The sequence below is a fragment of the Panicum hallii genome, chromosome 6 (assembly GCF_002211085.1).
Source record: "Panicum hallii strain FIL2 chromosome 6, PHallii_v3.1, whole genome shotgun sequence".
Classification (NCBI taxonomy): Eukaryota; Viridiplantae; Streptophyta; class Magnoliopsida; order Poales; family Poaceae; genus Panicum; species Panicum hallii.
Window position 1 is genome coordinate 4,139,128 of NC_038047.1, and position 15,022 is coordinate 4,154,149.

Genomic DNA, 15,022 nt, shown 5'->3' on the forward strand with positions numbered 1-15,022 from the left:
CGAGAAAAGGAGGTCCCCGGGATCCTGCTGCTCCCCTTCCTTGCATGTGGATCCCGTTAGCCCTGTAGATGATGACGGGGTGTCCCTATGCCGCTCCTTGGCGCGACGGGTGAAGTGCGCTCCAACAGGGCAAGCGGCGTGGGCCTCCGGTGTGTCCGGTGGCGCGAGCCCCTGTCGTGGCGGGCGACGTATGCTCCAACAGGATAGACGGCGCAGGCTCCCGGCGGGCCTGCCCACGCGACGCCCGTCATGGCGGACGACGTGCTCTTCGACAAGACGGGCGATGTGAGCTCCCGATGTGTTTTGCGGCTCAAGCCCCAGCATGGCGGACGGCGGGAGTCTGCCGTCATGGCCTGTCACCTCCGAGAGTCACGTCCAAGCGTGACCTCACCTGTTTCTGCGCCAGAGGTTTGACCTCTGACGCAACGCTTCACTCCCATGGGATCTCGAGGGCCCCACATACCGGAGGCGGGTAAGGCCGAGTCCGTCCTCAGGGTCGGGCGAAGCGGAGCTCCTCCTCCGAGGTCGAGTGAGGCTGAGCCCGTGCCCTCGGGGTCAGGCGAGGCAGAACCGTCCCCATAAGGGTCGGAAAAGACTGGGTCCACACCCGTGGGGGCGGGCAAGGCGGAGCATGACTCCTGGCGGTTGGACGAAGTGGCTCGTGCCCTGCGTCTAGGCATGTTATTGGGCTGTCGGTGTTCCTTCAGGTAGAAGGTCGCCCGTGGCCGCGTGACAGCCCGATTAGGCCCAGCTGCACGGTTAGGAGGACTAATCCGCGATTAGTCCCTTGGGATCATACTTTGAGGGTACCCGTGATATTCGCCCCCTTCATATCCCATCCCACTAGTCTAGTCAATATATATGTAAAAACAGTTTGAGTAAATTAGAGAACTAGTCATATATGTATTCTTACTATAATAATATTCACTTTCCACAAATATTCTCATCACTCAGCAGTGTGTAAATGAAGTAGATAATACCATAGTGATTTCCTGATTACCAACCTTATTGAATACAACCTAGAAACTTTCAAACATGAATGGTAAATTTAGGGTTCATATGTGTATTTTAATCATATAGGCAACACAATTACAAAAAAAATATTCCATGTACGCTAATTTCATAAAAGAATACCAAGACTTCATATGAAGTGCAATCCAATTAGGTGGAATACACTAGTTTGGAATTTTTTTTGAGAGGTATGCTCTTAAATTATTTAGCAACCATATGATATCACAAGAACATATTTCTTTTCTACTAGCAACGGATTAGGTTACTAGGCGACCTTTAACCATGCCAAATGATACTTCACTATGTGTATTCCAAAACTATCATATCTGTTCCATAGAAGGTGATAGACTTACCATGAGGAGAATTTGAGAATGATCGAAGTACTCCAAACTTCCATACCTCACAAAAGAAAAGTTAGAATAAAAAACTAAATAATTAAGGGCTTCATTAGGAGTACAACTATATTTCGATAAATTTTTTTGATATATTGGCTTGAAATTTTGTTGTAAATGAGGCTACCTCTCACATTATTTAACAATTAGATATTGCTAGTATGCTTGTGTGGTTTCTAACCTTGAGTCTAGAGACCCCTAACTGTAACATATTAACTTCTAATTTATTTTATAAAGGGATAGTTCCACAATAATTTATCATTCAAATTTTATAGTGTGTTGTACATCAAACTACCAAATCTACCAACAAGGTGACAATAGTTTAAGGCCAAGTTTGGATCCACTCCAAGATTGTGGAATCCAACTTTCACAATCTTATCCAAACACCCTAACTTTGAACCCAACTTCTATAATCTACCAATAACGTTGACCAACTTGAAGACTGCAAAAGACCAAAATACCTATTAACTTTTTTTTTGAAAATTAACCTCAAATTCTATTGACCTTGTCTTGGGAGGCATCACAGATAATTATCTTAATGAAGCAATTTAAACCTTATAATCTAGGGATTTAAATAACTCCAAGGTTTTACAATCTAGCTTTTAAGAATTCAGTCTTTACAGTCTAACTTTCACAAATTGGGGTGTATCCAAACATGGCCTAAGCCAGTAATTGACTATGAATAATACCTATTCTTGCATATTACCTTCCACACATACCATACCACGCTAACGTAGGTACCTTCCAAAGGTGTTAGGTTCATACAAGATAATAAGTTGTTCACATGCAAAAAAAAAAAACCATCGGTCAAAATTTTCACTCCAAACTTTGCTCTAAAATACTTTCATACTTTCGAATTTTATCTCACCTTAAAAAATATACAAGTTGTTGAATATAATCACGGAAAATTAACCACCTCATTGATTGGTTTATGAATAGGTTATGCCGCAATAATTTCCTACCTTAAAATCTTATTATGCTTGTATATCAAACAACTAAATTTACTAACAACAAATTAGGCTAGTCCTAAACTATGACTTTATAGATCATACTGTATTAACTCGAAAACCTTCCAAAAAATATTTAAAAATACACAAAATTCATGTAGAGTAAAATAGCATAATGTATTGTTTACTCCAGACTTTTACCTACATTAATTTAGTTCTTTTCAACCCTACCACGCATTGAGCCTAGAAACTCGAATCTATTCACGACAAATTAGCCACCTCATTAACACATCATACCGTATTAACTCAGGTACCTTCCAAAAGTGTCATTATTCAGGCAAAGTAAATTGCTGTCAATTAGTCACTCCAAACTTTGACCTGCAATACTTTCGTGACTTATCACACCTCGAGCCTAGAAAGCGCCAAATCTACTCACGACAAATCAGCCACCTCATTGATCGTCTTATGAACAGTAATGATACAATCAATTTCTACCTTCAAATCTTATTTTGCTTCTAAAAAAGCTGCCAAATCCACTTAGGACAATTTAGGCTAGGTGCGACCTTGTGGATCATATAGATCATACCGTATTTACTCCGATTTATTCAGAAAAAACATCATACCCATTGTAGATATACTCTGCAGAGTAAAATACACTATCGGTCCTACCACTCGCCAAAACTTCCACCAGATCCTCAAAAGCTAGCTAAGGATTAGCATAAACAGGACGGACTAGTTTGCAAATACGGCGGGAACCACCGGTGAAATCCGGAAAACGTTGGCCCGTAAAAGGGCGACCTCCCTTCCTGCGGGAGAGGGATAGACCGACTGCGCCGCGTCCCCGTCTTCGTTCCCATAAGAGCGAAGCCGCGGAGGAGGCTTTACGAACAAACGAGGCATTAGCCCCCAAAGCCAACACACACAAACCCGGGCGATAGCGAGCGCGCCCGCGCCCGCGCCCTCCCGCGAAGGCGACGACGCGCGAGCGCGAGGTGGGCGTGGAGCCCGCCCCCCCAATCCCGGGAGCTCCCGGTGCCGCGCGTGGGGGAGGGGGAGCTCGCCGCCGGCGACCGAGCCTCCGCCGCCGCGGATCTCCCGATCTGAGGCGCCGCGCGTCAATTCCACGCAGGTACGCGCCCCGATCCGTGGCCGCTTCGATCCGGCCCGGTCCCCCCCGCGCCAATTCGCGCCCGCTCCCATTGCTGCTGCTTGATTCCGCCCCCTTGGCTGACGTGCTGCTGCTCTGTGATTAGGGTTTTGCGGCGCCGGCGACGGATATGAGCGTGGAGAGCCCCGGGGAGCTAGGGTTCTGAAGCGCGGCCGTGGGTCACAGCGTGGCGGACGGCGGCCCCCGGCAGCCTCCTAGGTTTTCCATGGGAGATGGGGGAGTCGCGTGCGCCGTCCGTGCAGTCGAGGGCTTCGGTGCCAGCGCCCTCGTGAGGAGAGGAGGAGCGGGAGAAGTGATGCCGGACAAGGGGGAGAAAGGCCACGGCCACCACCACCAGCACCACCAGCAGCAGCACCGGAAGAGCCAGCAGCCGGCGTCAGCTGCCGAGCTGGAGGAGGGGGAGCTGCTCAATGGGGAGCCCGAGACCAACGGGCTGCCAGAGAGGAGCATGCCACCTAAGAAGTGGCGGAAGGTGCTGGCGGCTTCGACGGCTGCTGCAGAGGTGGAGCCTGGGGAGATTGTCAGTACCAAGCAAGCGGTGCCATTGAAGAAGGCAAGGAGGAACGGGGAGGTTGACAAGGGGGAGTTGGTGCCGGAGCGGCAAAGGAAGGACAGGTCTTCTGGGAAGAGCGCCAGCGCCAGCGCCAGGAAGTCAAGCAAGGATGAGGTGGAGCCAGGGGAGATTGCACTGCCTGAAAAAAGGCGGGATAGCAAGTCCCAACGAGGCGATGATAATGGCAGGAGGCCAAGTTCATCTGTCCAGAAAGGCTCCTCGCGGGATTCTGATGAAGAGCCTGGTGAAATTAAGCCAGAGAGCAGCAGCACTGGGAGTGTGAGGAAGAGCCGGCCGGCAGAACCTCAGAGCATTAATCACAAGCACCAAGCTGACACCTTTGATCAATCAGGGTCAAAAAATCGCAGGAAGGGAGAAGGGAGGAGTTCGTCTGCTGGGAGACATTTATCTGGAAGAAATCGTGAGGTCTCACCGCCAACACGGGACCGGCATGATAGGCACGAGAGGAGCCCAGGCATCTTGGGCCGTTTTCCTCATGATCGATTCCGTCACGACAGGTACGACAGGAGCCCGAGCCGCTTGGAGCGCTCTCCACATCGAGAGCGTGCTCGTCACCACGATAGCAGAGACCGCAGTCCATATATTTCACCTCGTCATAGAGCTCGTCAGCCCCACTTCAGGGATAACACGCCAAGTCGTGTTGATAATTCCCCTCGCGGGAGGGCCCAGCATGAGGATTTCAGAGACCGTAGCCCATTTCGTCATGACAGATCGCCATCTGAACGTTCTCGGGCTACTGACAGCCATGAAGCAATCAAGAAGAACAGAAATTGCAGCAGCTCAGAAAAGCCACAGCACAAAAGCAAATCAACGAAGCAATCTTCAAAGACCAAGAGTGGTAGCAATGTGAAGACTGAGGAGAAAATCTCCAAAGAAAAGGCAACTGAGAGCACTCAGTACACTGAGCTGCCACCGCCACCCCCACTACCACCGCCACCGCCGCCTCCACCGCCGCCACCTCCACCTCTGCCACCTGTCGTACCGCCTCCGTTGCCTCCACCACCAGAACCGGAGCCAAATGGAGTTCTTGCAGAAGACATGATAGAAGACATGGATATCTGCGACACCCCACCTCACACTAGTGCGGCACCTGAACCCACCGAACCAATTTGTGATTTAGGGAGGTGGTTTTACCTTGATCACTTCGGTATCGAGCAAGGACCTTCCAAGCTTGCTGACTTGAAGAAACTGGTGGAAGATGGATATCTTCTTTCTGATCATCTGATAAAACATGCTGATAGCAATCGATGGGTGACTGTTGAGAATGCAGCTTCACCACTGGTCCCATCCGACATCCCCTCTTTATATTCAGATGCTTCAACACAGCTGGTTAGCCCTCCAGAAGCTCCAGGAAATTTGCTTGATGAAGCTCTGGAGGCGGCTGCATCAGGAGCTGAGGATAAACAAATGGAGGAAGCTTCTGGAGAAGATAGTGAAGATTTCTACATTGATGATAGAGTTGAAGCACTGATGGATGGATCAATTTTGGTACCTGGCCAGGAGCTCGAGATCATTGGAGGTAAAAAAAAAACAAAAGCTTTCTTTGCTATTTGAACCTATGATTCAAATGTTTCTTCTGACGTGTGGGCTGGGCTGGACTTTTGGGGTGGGGGTTCTCTGTTGTTTTGGGGTTCCTTTTGGAGTTGCATCTATTTCGGGGCTCTTGGCTATTTGTTTTTTGGCCGGAGGCAACCTCCCCATCGTGTCAGATGTTGAGCTGATAAGATGTTTTATGATGTCCATTCACCCGGGTTTGGGCCGTTTGGGCCTATTACTTGTATTCTTGGTCTTGTTTTGGGTACAGTGTTCTGTTGCAATATCTAATGGCCTCGACCTTGGATTTTCTCAGAATTTAGTTGCTTCTTCTGTTTTGCATATGCACCCCCAGGAGCTTTTTTTGATCTGATGGCCATAAAAGTGGCTATTTCCACAACTGTCCTTCAGAAGCTCTATATTTGAATTTTTGTATGCCTGTACCAGATCTATTCATGTTTTGAAGCTAGATTTTTGATCTGGCCTTTGCTAAAAAAAGTTAGTTTGTATCTTTGATTGCACAATCCACACTTTTTAGGGGGTTTAAATGCAAATACAGAACTTCTATTGTTTTTGTACTTGGTTGGTTTGAGAAAATTGCACTGTACGTTTCAGTACTTGCACTCTTGTCTCACCTCAACTACCTCAACCAGTATTTTTCTCCCACAGCTCCTAAATCCCTGGAGTACCTCATGGTTATACTGATGATGGTGCCTTTTGCCATTTGGAAATTGCAGATCTTTTAGGTGCAGATTTTAAACCTGCTGATTGGGAAAGATGGAGTCGACCTGAAGGTACTGAATCAGTTTAATTTTCATTTGGCCTTAGGATCTGCACCTTTTCTTATCTAATTTCCATGGCTATATGTTTAACTTAATTTTAGATGGTGTCCAACTTTAAGATGCTGACTCTGGTCATGTTTAATCATTTGCTGTTGAACCTAGTATTCCTTCTGCCAGTATATTGAAAACCATTCCCCAAAAAACTACAGAAATTATTCTCTTGTAGTTTTGTCATGATACCACCAGTCCACCATATAGTACTTTGATGGCCTTTGTTCTACTATTGCTGACATGTTTGATTTTTGTATTATAATGTCAGATTTTACAAGGTTCCAAATACATCCTGAAGGAGATGATGGGATCAATAGAGGCACAGAATTCCTAGACAACAGACCAACAGACACTTACAGCCTTGTTTCTGTGGAGAAGAACAACTTTCACCATCATGTTGAATCTAGCGAATGGTTTTCTGGGAGATGGTCTTGCAAAGGTGGTGATTGGAAGAGAAATGATGAATTGAGCCAAGATAATCCATTCAGGAAAAAACTTGTTCTCAATGAAGGCTATCCTCTGTGTCAAATGCCAAAAGGTAGCCATGAGGATCCTCGCTGGCACTGCAAGGATGAGCTGTACTACCCTGTACGTGCTAAAAAGCATGACCTACCATTGTGGGCATTCTCATCGACAGAAGAGGACACTGACAGTGCTAGTGACACCTGTAAAAGTGCTGTGCCTGGGAGGCCAGGTCAGAGCAGACAACCTCCTAGGGGAGTGAAAGGGATGATGCTTCCAGTGGTTAGGATAAATTCTCGTGTTGTTAAAGACCAATCATCTGTTGAACCCCGTACAAAACCCAGAGGAGCTGATCGGCCACTGTCTAGATCTTCACGCTCTCATTCAATTGGGACTGAGAGAAGTTCTGTCCATGAAGGTTCATCGCATTTCAAGAAGCATCATGACCATGATTCCCAAGGTTTACACAAATCCAAGTCTGTTCCAAACATTCCAAAGGACCGTGTATGTACTGCTGATGAATTGTCAGTTAATCGGGGTGACTGGTACTACCTTGATGGCACTGGGCATGAGCATGGTCCATTTTCTTACTCTGAATTGCAAGAATTAGTTAAAAAGGGCACTATTGTTGAACGGAGCAGTGTATTCCGTAAGATTGATAACACATGGTTTCCTGTACTTAAGGATTTAAAATCTCTCTGCTCTGTTCCTAGTGCGGCACAAAGTTCAAATTCTACAGCTGCTCATATGCAGTCAGATCAATACAATGTTGGTGTGAATCAAGGATCAGGTAGCTTCCATGAGTTGCACCCCCAGTTTGTGGGTTACACACGTGGTAAATTGCATGAACTAGTCATGAAATATTTCAAGAGCAGGGAACTTACTTTAGCTATAAACGAGGTCTTGGATCCATGGATTTCAGCAAAGCAGCCCAAAAAGGAATTTGAAGCATATTTTTCTCACAATTCATTATCTCGGAATTTCCTGCCAGGTACTGTGATCATGTCTTAGACAACATATATTGTAAACTAATTTCTGCACTTCAATTTTGACTTTCTGCTTATGTTAATGCATTTGGAGTCTTGAACCTTAAATATTGTCCACTATTGCATGCTGATCTAATTCCTTCCAGTTATTCCACTATTGCATGCTGATTTAATTCCTTCCAGTTAAACACTGAACATCTTTTGTGGACGTCCATAACCTTTCTTTTTCTTTCGGGCATTGCAGAAGATGGTGGGTCTGCAAAAAGGGCAAAGTTGCTGCCTGACCAAAGTGATGAAGATATTCACTTGTCGGATGACATTCTTGCCAGTCGGAAGGAGGATATTTGTTTTGAAGAGTTATGTGCTGGATCTGCTTCTGTTGATGATGATTCTGTGAATCCTAGCACAGAAAATGGAAGTTGGGGTCTCCTAAATGGCCATGTGTTAGCAAGAATCTTCCATTTTATGAGGGCAGATGTGAAGTCACTTATTTCTTCTGCAGCTACCTGCAGGAGCTGGAATGCTGCTGCGAAGTATTACAGGAACATGTCTAGATTCCTTGATCTGTCTTCTGTTGGTGCTCTTTGTACTGATTCTGTGTTTTGTGATATTATGGTATGTATCTCACCCATCTGTTTGAACTCTGAGAAATTACTTTTGTCATCTGCTAACATTGGACTCAAAATCATTTATCTTTCAGGCTGGTTATGAGAAGCAAAATATTAGGACTCTTGTTTTAGCTGGGTGTTCGAATCTTAGCTCCCATGCCCTTGGCAAAGTACTTGAGCAGCTTCCGCACATATCTTATGTGCACATCCAAGGTTGCAGTCATCTAGGGGATCTGAAAAATAAATTTCAGCATGTAAAATGGATCAGGAGCTCGTTGAGTTCTGAGGAGTCACACCAGAAAATGAAAACCATGAAGCAGATAAGTGATGGAAACAACTACCTATCGAAAGTTGCAAGGAACTTTACTAATCAGCTGGACGGTTCTGATGAGCTTGATGGTTATTTTGCTGATATTTCAAATAGAGAGAATGCTAATCTTTCATTTGGACAAGGTTTCTACAAACGATCAAAATTGCTTGATGCTAGAAAGTCCTCTGCGGTTTTGTCAAGAGATGCACAAATGAGGCGTTTGATGCAGAGGCAGGCTGAGAGCAGCTACAGGAAGATGCAAGAATTTGTCATAAACAGACTCAGAGAAATCATGAAGAGTAACAGATTTGAATTTTTCATTCCAAAGGTACCATCACCATTTTCTAATTATTTGAATGAGTCTTCTGACAGTCTAATAAGATGTACTAATACTCCACACCGATGTCTGTTTTATTTTACAGGTTGCTAAGATTGAAGTTAGGTTGAAAAATGGGTATTATGCTCGCCATGGCTTTCATACCATCAAGCATGACATCCGTTCTATGTGCCAAGATGCACTGAGGTAAAATGACTTAGTCTAACCCAATTAAGGATTTCTAGAAGGTTATGAAATCGTTGCATTTTCTAACATTTCCTATCCTACCCCAGATACAAAGATGGCAATGATTCGGGAGATATAAAGCAAATTGTTGTCTCCTTCATACAGCTAGCCAAGAGGCTAGGGAACCCAAGGTTCATTTCTGAGAGAAATGGAGCAGCAGCCCAGGACAGCCTGGATATTAGTCAGTATTCGTCTGACACAAAACTCAAAAAGAAACAAAACAAAACGAGGGGAGCAAATTCGGTAGCTGTTGGAGCTGATTCATCTCGTGCATTTGACCGTGAAATCAAAAGAAGCCTATCTAAATTAAAGAAAAAGAATGTCGACTCTGGTAGTGAAACATCTGATGATGATGATGGCTACTCTGAAGGTGATGAAACTGAGAGCGAAACTACTGTTTCTGATACCGAGAGTGACGTAGATGTACATTCCGGAGCATGGGATTTAAAGGGAAATGGTCTAAAGTTACTTGAACCCAACGAATCTGTGACTGATGATCGTATATTGGGTGGCCGCATGACAAAAGCCAGCCTTGTTCCTCCAGTTACTAGGAAGTATGAAGTTATTGAGGAGTACCTTATTGTAGCAGATGAGGAGGAAGTACGACGAAAAATGCGGGTTGCTTTACCTGATGACTATTCTGAGAAGTTGCTCTCGCAGAAGAATGGCACTGAAAACTTGGAGCTTCCAGAGGTTAAGGATTTTCAGCCTAGAAAAGTACCAGGAGATGAAATTCTTGAGCAAGAAGTGTATGGCATAGATCCATACACACACAATCTACTGTGTGACATTATGCCTGCTGATCTTGACTTGTCACCTACTGACAGGCATATCTTTATTGAGGAGGTAATTGGCGCTAGATTACAGTGCCTCCCCGCTTCCTTCTGTCCCTATCTCTTATCTCATGCCTTTTAACTTACCAAAATATTCTCAATGCAGTTGCTTCTGAACACCTTGAATAAGCAAGTTAGGCATTTCACTGGTTCAGGAAATACCCCTATGACTTACAATCTCAGGCCTGTCATTGAAGAAATCCAAAGGTCTGCAGAGGAACGTGGTGACAGACGAACTTCAAAGATATGCTTGGGAATGCTAAAGGCCATGAGGAATCGTCCTGATCAGAACTGTGTTGCTTACAGAAAGGCACGCCTTCGACAATAGTTTGCCATAAATGCAGTGTCATTTTCTTTTCTAAAGCCTTTACTAATGCTCTAGTCTTTTCTACATGTCATCTTTTCCAGGGTCTTGGCGTTGTCTGTAACAAAAAGGGTGGATTTGGTGAAGATGACTTTGTTGTCGAGTTCTTTGGGGAGGTATGCTTTAATTTTTACATTCATCAATTCCACCTAACGAGGGGCAATATTATAGCCATGGATATGTCAATTTGTAAACATTGCAGGTTTACCCTTCTTGGAGATGGTATGAAAAGCAAGATGGTATCAAGCATATACAAAACAACAGTGAAGATCAAGCTCCCGAGTTTTACAACATTATGTTAGAAAGGCCAAAGGTAATGTTCAGCCTCTGGTTATAGTGATATCTACCCTGTGACCTACATTATTCCAATTCATGGTTTTTTTTTCCATCTTATTAACCTTCTACTTTTGTCATGATGAAAGGGAGACCGAGATGGATATGACTTGGTTTTTGTTGATGCAATGCACAAGGCCAACTATGCAAGTAGGATCTGCCACTCCTGCAACCCGAACTGTGAAGCAAAGTGAGCTCCTCTTAAGCTTAAGATCTGTAACTTGTGAATATTACCTGTTTCCCTGCTTCTGTGGTTATAGAATATTCTTCGATTGTTCTGCTTTTGATATGCTTGATAATGCAAAAGTTGACATGAAGGCTATGCAAGTGTGCCTGTTAAGTCAACAATATTGATAAATGTAGCATTCAACTTCACTTCCAAAATTTGCACCTGAAATGTTCTTGTCATATATGTTGTATGCTGTTGCTCTGTTGTTACTCTAAATCCTTTTTGTTGATTTCTGCTGTGGGCTGTTAGATTATTCGATACTATTTTCAAGATTCTTGGCATTCCATAATAATATTTAATGTTTTGTTATACATGGACCTGAAATTAGAGCATTGAGCAATATAATGTCCCAGTTCTCGCATATCCAGCGTCATTCTATTTGATGGACCACAGTGCTATTCTGAGTTTCAATTTATCAAGTTATGTAGACAAGTTCAGTATCCTGTTGCTTCGTTATTTCTATGCTAATCAACTCATACCGTTGATAATTTGAATACATGTATGTGCTAGCATGTTTACGTGTCTGCAATGTTTGGACGTTTTCTCTCTCTCAGACTAATATGCACTGATTTATGTTTCTAAATAAAAAACCCAGAGTGACAGCTGTGGATGGTAAATACATGATTGGAGTTTACACTCTTCGACCAATTGCAGAAGGCGAGGAAATCACATTTGATTACAATTCTGTAACTGAGGTGAGCACATTTCTGGTTCCTTTATATATTTTTTCTCGAACACGCAGTAGAACTATTTCTGGTTCCTTTATATCTTTACACCCATAGCATTAAGAAGGATGATTCCTTTATGAAATTATGTCTTAAACTGCAGTGTCTTATGTTTACATACTTATTTTGCTAGAGCAAAGAAGAACACGAAGCATCGATCTGCCTCTGTGGAAGTCAAGTATGCCGGGGCAGCTATTTAAATTTTTCTGGTGAAGGAGCTTTTGAGAAGGTAAACTTTTGGAAGCATTCTGGTCGATAGTTTTGGAAGGAATGCTTGTAGTGCCAATACTCATTGATCATTTGCATCATTTTGACATGCTCACATCTGCTGATGTCATCGTGAATCAGGTGTTAATGGAATTCCATGGTGTGCTCGATCGGCACAGCCTGCTGCTACAGGCTTGTGAAGCAAACTCTGTCTCTCAACAAGACTTATTTGACTTGGGTAGAGCTGGTCTTGGTACCTGTTTGCTTGCCGGTTTGCCTGGATGGCTTGTTTCTTACACGGCTCACCTGGTAATTGGAATATCTGTCTTTTGTTCAGTTTCTGTTTTGACATCGTAATCAATTTAGCTTGGTCCTCATATTAAGTTTTGTTGTAAAAGGTGCGGTTTATATACCTTGAGAGACAGAAACTCCCTGATGAGATCTTAAAGCACAATGTGGAGGAGAAGCGCCAATTCCTTATAGATATAAACATGGATTCTGAGAAGAATGATGCTGAGGTTCAGGTACATTAGCTGCTGGCTTGGTCAGGCCTCCTAATTGTTTTTTCCCCCTTTCTGACTTGAGTGAGTTTAACCTAATTCTATTGTTACTCTCAGGCAGAGGGAGTTTTAAATTCAAGATTACAGCAAATAGTGCATACACTTGACAAGGTGAATGTTTTATGTTTGATCTTGAGCTTGTCCGGTGATAACTAACTGCCATTCATATTGTATCATTGGCTGTATCCTTATTGGCTTGTCTACTAAATCTTCAGGTGAGATATGTTATGAGATGCATATTTGGGGACCCAAAGAATGCTCCTCCTCCTCTAGTAAGGTTGTCTGGGAAAAGTCTAGTATCTACCGTCTGGAAAGGGGACTGTTCAATAGTTGCTGAACTCCTTCAGTCGATGGAACCTCATGTTGAAGAAGAGGTACTTAGTGATCTCAAGGCCAAAATCCGTGCTCATGAACCGTCGGACTCTGAAGATATTGAGGGAGGCATCCGGAATTCTCTCCTATGGTAAATTTGGAACCTGATCATTGTTCCCTGTATTTGCACTATGACTACCCTTCAATTTCTTATGGAATCTGATCCTACTTTTACAGGTTGCGTGATGAGCTGCGTACTCTTTCATGCACTTACAAGTGCCGTCATGATGCTGCTGCAGATTTGATTCACATGTACGCTTATACAAAGTGTTTTTTCAGAGTACGGGTAAGTGAAAGCAAGTGAAAGCTTACAGCTTTTATATTGTGAAAACGATAGTTGTGGTTTTGCTATCTATTCTTTAGAGCTGACTCAAGTATGATTGCTTGCAGGAATATAAGACAGTAAAATCTCCACCAGTTCATATCAGTCCGCTTGACTTAGGTCCCAAATATGCTGATAAACTGGGACCAGGCTTCCAGGAGTACTGCAAGACATACCCAGAAGATTACTGCCTAGCCCAGCTTATCTATTGGTATAGCCAGAATTCAGAACCTGAATCTAGATTGACAAGAGCTAGAAAAGGTTGCTTGTCTTTACCAGATGTCTCGTCCTTCTACGTGAAGTCTGCAAAGCCAGGACAAGAGCGAGTTTATGGCAACAGGACTGTGAGATTCATGTTATCACGCATGGTAAGTGCTACTTGGCATGATATGGGTACTTTGGGTGACAGTTATGCACATGGACTTCTAAGTTTATTTCATCTGTGATCTAGCATGTGTATTTCATTTCATGGCATCACACTGATCACTTTGTCTCAAAAGTGTGAAATGTGAAAACTGACATCTTCATTCTAGGAATTAGGAATAGTTTTCCTTTGACTGTCTTAGTTTCATTTTATCTTGTATATAATAAAAATTTGGACGGTTGGTTACAGGAAAAGCAGGCACAGAGACCATGGCCAAAGGACAGAATATGGGTGTTCAAGAGCGACCCGAGATTCTTTGGTAGTCCTATGATGGACGCCGTGTTGAATAATTCCCCGCTCGACAAGGAGATGGTGCATTGGCTCAAGACGAGACCAAACGTTTTCCTAGGCTAGTAAAAAGGATTGTAGGCAGAGAAGATGTCATTTGGTTGTTTCTCCCTTTTGGAGATTTTAGTCTACAGAATTCTTTTACCGACTCACACCTTCCTACCTGATCATGGGGAGTTTAGCTTTAGATAGCAAGGGTAACAGCCTCACCACCCCCATCTGTACATTCCCCTCTCCCTAGCTTCCTTGTAGAGATGTATTCGGTTAGTAACTGATAGATCCGTCATTGATCTAATGTAGTGAATTTTCCCCATAGGATTGGTCCCTCCTTTGTTTCTTGTAAATGCAGAACAATTGCCATCTTGAATCTAGTAATGTATTACAGAATGTAGGGAGTGTGTTGCATTTCTGTGGTTCAGGTGGGCTGTTTCTGTTTCAGTCAATAAAATGGTTTTAAGGGCTTAGGGGTTTTACAGGAAATGATATATGCATAAAAGTTGACGGATGAAACTGTTCATGAGTTCTGTTGCAGCTGTCACTTGTCCTATCATTTTACACAGATGGTGATGGGATTTGCGCCCACTTTGTGTTGTGCAGAAAGTGAAAGTGCAAGCAGCTAGCTGGCAGTGTCAAATAAAATTGTAAATCCCAACTTCTCATTTGTGCTCTTTCAAGTTCGACTGTTTGCAAGATATTGAGGACTCTTGTGACGCTGTTGATGTAATCTCGGATCCTGCTTGTCCAATAGTAAATATGTGTTTAGGACAAACATTGGAATATGGGGGATGCTGTTGAAGCTAATAAGACACCAGGATGAACTTTGGTCGGTATCATCCATCCTTAGATCAATGATCCTTGTGGCTTCTTTTGGTTTGGGGAGTGGAACGCTGTTGTTTCATGTTTGATTGGAAGTCGAAGAAGCTGAGTGGTCTCTTGGATGAATACAGTATTTCGCACGCAAATTTTCCTTAAAAGCTCC

General features: G+C 43.7%; 1 protein-coding gene across 1 annotated transcript; it reads left to right on the forward strand.

Moving 5' to 3' along the window:
• The first annotated feature begins 3,206 nt into the window (after positions 1–3,206).
• LOC112897330 (histone-lysine N-methyltransferase ATXR3) lies at positions 3,207–14,548 on the forward strand. The gene is made up of 21 exons (XM_025965607.1): positions 3,207–3,479; positions 3,604–5,611; positions 6,363–6,419; positions 6,727–7,911; positions 8,151–8,521; positions 8,607–9,152; positions 9,247–9,347; positions 9,434–10,232; positions 10,326–10,529; positions 10,628–10,699; positions 10,786–10,896; positions 11,006–11,106; positions 11,741–11,840; positions 12,004–12,099; positions 12,219–12,386; positions 12,476–12,601; positions 12,695–12,748; positions 12,853–13,100; positions 13,187–13,295; positions 13,400–13,699; positions 13,945–14,548. Exons 2-21 carry the CDS (start codon positions 3,724–3,726, stop codon positions 14,107–14,109), a joined length of 6,801 nt encoding a protein of 2,266 aa, XP_025821392.1. The 5' UTR covers positions 3,207–3,479; positions 3,604–3,723; the 3' UTR covers positions 14,110–14,548.
• Positions 14,549–15,022: the final 474 nt, after the last annotated feature.